Source organism: Rhinichthys klamathensis, unplaced genomic scaffold (genome assembly GCF_029890125.1).
Source record: "Rhinichthys klamathensis goyatoka isolate OS25496 unplaced genomic scaffold, OSU_Roscu_1.1 h1tg000235l_1, whole genome shotgun sequence".
NCBI lineage: Eukaryota > Metazoa > Chordata > Actinopteri > Cypriniformes > Leuciscidae > Rhinichthys > Rhinichthys klamathensis.
In genome coordinates, this window is record NW_026606758.1 from 90,572 (window position 1) to 95,112 (window position 4,541).

Consider the following 4,541-nt stretch of genomic DNA (forward strand, 5'->3'; position numbering starts at 1 on the left):
TAGCTTAACTGCAAAAAAAAAGTGTTGAATAAAATAAAAGTTATCCATGATCACGTGCTTTTTTCCAACATGCATGGGCAACGGGCCATGTTTGGTCTCAGAGCAGTGCAAAGCATCAGTGGAGCCACAGGGATGTGCGTCCACTAGTAAACGGCTGTCACTGTGTGAGAATCGCATCAAAATGCGATCAAAATACAAAAACGATCCGGAGTTTTCGGCGTGCGGTAGCATATAGGCACAGCGAACAAATATGTCCATCCTTTTAGATTGCATGTTTTTACGGCTAATGTAGGCTACTAGGCTATGGGTTAAGCGAGCCGGCGTAACATCGTATCCTCTCCAGCTTCATACGAGGCGCTAAAGAATGAAATAGCCTATCTGCACCCTGTCGTGGATTCCGTTTTTAGCGCTTCATTTAAATTCCGTGTCCGTGACTGTCATCCCGAAACCCCACCCCTGCCTTCTCTCCCTACATATCTTCTTAACTTTAACGAGCCTCGTTAAGATCACAATAATATTCCACCCTCTAATTGCTCATTCCATTCAACAAATAGGCGAGACTCTGCTTCGACTTCACACGAGTCAAGGGAAGGGAGGGTGCTGTTGAGATTGGAGTTCCTGATAACCCCCCGTGCGTGCAGCCGAAGTGGTGAAAGCCTCTACGTACTGGCTAATGATTGGCACGCTTGACAGTGATTGGCAGGGCTGCCATGACAACGCTACAACGACACCAAGAAGACCAATAGAAAAGCGAAACAAAATATTTCAATGCTACACTCACGGTGGATTTAGGGGGAGATATTATGAGGCTGGTGTCATTAGGCGATAGCTATTGAATCATTCAATCCGAATTCGTCGGTCTTTTTTTCCTTCGCAAATTTCATTCTCTCCCAGGTCATTTCCATGGTTTTCAGATCGCCTTTAGAGCTTTATCCCTCTCATTTCTTCCTGCCAAACTTTGCTGATCGCCCTTTGCTGTTGGCGAGCAGTGCGCCCAGCTCCAGGTCTCCCGAAGACTTGTCAATGTTTCAGCTACCAACCTTAAACTTCTCTCCAGAGCAAGTGGCGAGCGTCTGCGAGACGCTGGAGGAGACCGGGGACATCGAGCGGCTGGGTCGCTTCCTATGGTCGCTTCCAGTGGCGCCGGGTGCTTGCGAGGCGATCAACAAGCATGAATCCATCCTTCGTGCCCGGGCTGTGGTTGCCTTCCACACGGGCAATTTTCGTGATCTCTACCACATTTTGGAGAACCACAAGTTTACCAAGGACTCGCATGGTAAATTACAAGCAATGTGGCTAGAGGCTCACTATCAGGAGGCCGAGAAACTACGCGGGCGTCCCCTAGGACCGGTTGATAAGTACAGGGTGCGAAAGAAGTTTCCCCTGCCTAGAACCATCTGGGACGGTGAGCAGAAGACGCATTGTTTTAAAGAGCGAACGCGGAGTCTGTTGCGGGAGTGGTACCTTCAGGACCCCTACCCAAACCCAAGCAAGAAAAGGGAACTGGCTCAAGCCACTGGACTCACTCCCACACAGGTCGGAAATTGGTTTAAAAACCGGAGACAACGAGACAGGGCAGCGGCAGCAAAAAACAGGTCAGTCACGTTATATATGTTTACCTTTCAATGGAAATTTTCTTTCGTAATATTCGTAATATATTTTCATAAATTAACTGTTTGTGAAATATGTGAACACAATGTATTGTGTAAGTATAAAAAAAACAGAATCAAATAGATTTGGACATACAAAAACAATGAGGGAGCGAAAAAGACGACATTTTATTTGTGCCGTGTGCAAGATGTTTAGAAAGTTTTAACCAGAGCATAACAGCAAATAGATCAAATTACATGTAATCTGTTTATTAAAGTGTGAAAAGGAAATGGAATTTTTCTCCCTCTGATTCATCGATGAAAACTGAAATAGTTAAAATAGCATACCATCATCAAATGTGTATGTGCTTCACATCAAAGCTGTGTTCTGCTTACACGTGTTAAAAACGACAAAAAATACTATTTTGTAACAATCAAATATATAAATCTTGCTTTAAAAAAACATTGATAATAAATTAAAATTTTAGATACTAGAGATAACAATACAAATATGGATAAAGCCTAATTGGAGAAAACAAAAACAATTTACGTATAGCATCTCTGTTGCAATATTGGAAAAGTAAATCCCAAAGTAATTGTCAATGCAAAGTAATACTATAGAGAGTAGTTTATCAAATATTCTTAGACACAGACACGTTTTACAACATGAGATTGTAAATACAAATATTTGTAACCCTGCGGACACACAACATTAAGAAATAAAGCATTATTAATTATTCTAGGGTCTAGTGTTTTGCCTATTAAATTTGACACTGTGCAAATTATTAGGCTAAAATTTGACTAGCCAATGTACTTCGTAATTATATTACACACAACACCGCGTAAATTAGTTAGAGTGAGTTTTGTTTCAGATGATTTAGTAGTCGAATTATTTTTCTTCCTAAACGCTAAATAGTAAGCTACTATGTGTCTTGGGAATGAAAAAGCAGCAGAAACTTAGTCCACACTTTGACTGGTGTAACTGATTTATATTATTTAATAGATACATCTACAAATTGCACTTGACTGGATGACCACACATCGCTAATAGAAGCAAGAACTATGACTTTTTTTTGTCATACAGCACACTAATATATCAAATCTTTAACTGACGTCACCTAATTTTAACATATAAACATGGAAATGAAAACAATACTTATTTGTATCATTACAAGATTCAAATATCCTGAGAAGTCAATCAAATCTCGAGGATAGATTATAAATATGCTTTTGGTATGTAGACTTAATCCTTGTAGCAACAGGGCTTTATGGAATTGTATAGCTGTAGCATCCAGTTGATCATGTAAGCAAATGTTTAGAGTTATTGGAGATCTATTTTTTTTATCTATATCGTTTTAAATGTTTAATAGGCCTATATATCATACTAATTACATGAAAATTGAGGCGCGTTTTTCAGTGAAAAAAAATGGCCTACAACTTTTCTATTCTAAAGGCATTCCATTCTTTCACTTTTCTGCTATAGGCTCCAGCATCAAGGAATAGGGCAGAATGGCATGCGGTCCCTTTCGGAATCCGGCTGCACTCCACGCAGTTCTGCGGAGTCGCCATCGACTGCAGCGAGTCCAACGACCAGTGTCTCCAGTATGACAGAGCGAGTCGACACGGGCACGTCGATTCTTTCAGTAACATCAAGTGACTCGGAATGCGACGTATGATACGCAAACAGAGAAATATATACAGGAGAATGGACCTGAATAAACTCTATTAATTATCGGGGAAGATGAAAAAGGACCAATTGATATTACTATTATAAAAAGAAAAAAAAACATAAAAGCACGTGTTTTTCAAGCGCTTTCAATGGACCTCACACCTTTCCCCCACCCCATCACTTGCATGATATATATATAACTAAATATATATTTTTTCTTTGATTTTTTTTTTTTTTTGTATATGGGGAAATGCCCCACGTTTATTATGTCTACCAGGACCACCGTGAAGAGGGAATTACCAGAAACCGGTGTCCATCGCCTTTTTTTCTGTTTTAGTCCGAGCGACGACGAGCAGCCAGGATGCAATCCTCTTTTCCTTTATGTTCATCAGACAATCATTTGAGTCGTAAGCACCTTTTTACTACACTTTCTTTCACTGCCTATGTGGGGTACTGGTCAAATGTGGAACTGAATCGTTATGACTGTATCAGATTTTTATTTTTATTTCGAGATTTTATATTGAATTATGTACATCTTAAATAATGCGATCATTCTCCCAGTCTGTAATATATGTGTAGAAATAAGTCTGTAAATAATATTGCTATACCCATTCTCTTTTCTATCCCTGTTCACTTTTCTTGGCTTGGTGTCCCTACATAAACTATTCGTCAAAACGTAAGTGCTCTAGGCGTTTTGTTTCTCTGTTTTATGCCATGAAAAGAACTCCAAGTGACCATGAATTATCAGTCGAGATTAATGCAAAAGACAAAATATTGGATATCATCATCATCGACTGACCAAGTCTATTTCATGTTTCCAGTCCAGCGCTTATAATTCAATGTTACTTTCTTGCGTGCTTCTGTTAATGTATACGTTTCTAAACTGAAAATACAGTATTCCATTTTGTTATAAAACTGCATTATGTGTGTCATTTCCACAAGTCATTTTCTATAGCCTACAACAACAAACTATTATCTCTCCAGTTTACGGAGAGCATGTAATAAGTTTATCACTTGTGTAATGTGCAAAACAATTCTTCAACATACACAATTTGTAGTACAGGAACTTTTTTTAAACAAAAAAATTCACTGTGACACGTTGAACATTCGTCTTTCTTTTTGTTAAAAGACAGTGGCTAATGTACACAATGCAAAAATTAAGTGTACACCATTAAATTGACTAATCATGGAGGACTCCTCCCCTGGACCAGTGTCCCATTGTCAACAAAACGGCTTTTCATTCCAAATTGAGCTAGGAAAGGAAAAAGCTACCTTTGGGCGAG

The 4,541-nt window shown here is 39.2% G+C and overlaps 1 protein-coding gene across 1 annotated transcript; it reads left to right on the forward strand.

Annotated features, from left to right (window-relative positions):
* Window positions 1-576: 576 nt before the first annotated feature.
* Window positions 577-4,176, forward strand: six3a (SIX homeobox 3a). The gene is made up of 2 exons (XM_056265518.1): window positions 577-1,595; window positions 3,073-4,176. The coding sequence occupies exons 1-2, from the start codon at window positions 904-906 to the stop codon at window positions 3,263-3,265; spliced, it is 885 nt and encodes a 294-aa protein (XP_056121493.1). The 5' UTR covers window positions 577-903; the 3' UTR covers window positions 3,266-4,176.
* Window positions 4,177-4,541: the final 365 nt, after the last annotated feature.